The sequence below is a fragment of the Myotis davidii genome, unplaced genomic scaffold, assembly GCF_000327345.1.
Source record: "Myotis davidii unplaced genomic scaffold, ASM32734v1 scaffold438, whole genome shotgun sequence".
Lineage (NCBI taxonomy): Eukaryota > Metazoa > Chordata > Mammalia > Chiroptera > Vespertilionidae > Myotis > Myotis davidii.
Window position 1 is genome coordinate 2906621 of NW_006290031.1, and position 638 is coordinate 2907258.

The window sequence follows — 638 nt, forward strand, 5'->3', positions numbered from 1 at the left end:
CCACTAGAAAAAAGTAATGGGAGATCTTTCTGTAATGTTCAGGGCGTCGTGGGGTCCCACCCCAACCCCTTGCCACAGACTAAAGCAGGGCCGCTAGGGAACAGAAAGTAGCGATGCGCAAACTGCAAGTGAAGTCCCGGTGCTGGGCGGAGCGGGCAGCCCGACGCCCACCTGGCTCGCCGAGCTGCACCTGTCACCCCGGGGTTCGGCGCGCCTCCCGGGGAGTCACCCGGCGGGACCTACCGCCAGGGCCGCGATGAGGACCGGACGTGGCACTTACGGGGTACACCTGTCGCTGTACTCGTTGGCGATGGTCTCGATGCCGCCGCTCCTCGCTACTGCGATGTAGCAGTTGAGAAAGCCGAGGTCAATGCCAACCACAGACATCCCGCCGCCGAGTCGTCGGGATGCTGGTGCCGAAAGCTCCTGGGTGGGGGCCGCGTCCTCTGTTGGGCTGTGGCTCCTGGGGTTGCGACTCCTATGAGAAGCAAAGGAGAGGTGACCCGAAGTCGCTATGCTTTAAATCTGGGGCAGCGCGTCAGGCAACCGCGGAGAGGGAGAGGTCGCCGCACCGCCGCCGGGGTTTCTCCGCTGCGGGTCGGCGTCTCCAACCGGCAGTTACCGAGCTCTGAGCCTGC

The 638-nt window shown here is 64.4% G+C and overlaps 1 protein-coding gene across 1 annotated transcript in view; it reads right to left on the bottom strand.

The window, feature by feature from the left end:
- Positions 1-632, bottom strand: part of HSPA4L (heat shock protein family A (Hsp70) member 4 like) — a 51276-nt gene extending 50644 nt beyond the window's left edge. Inside the window, exons 1-2 of the mRNA XM_015563359.1 lie at positions 565-632; positions 281-478 (exon numbers count right to left, since the gene is read on the bottom strand). Coding sequence (XP_015418845.1) covers positions 281-387 — 107 coding nt within the window. The 5' untranslated portion in view covers positions 388-478; positions 565-632. The remainder of the gene's footprint in view (positions 1-280; positions 479-564) is intronic.
- Positions 633-638: the final 6 nt, after the last annotated feature.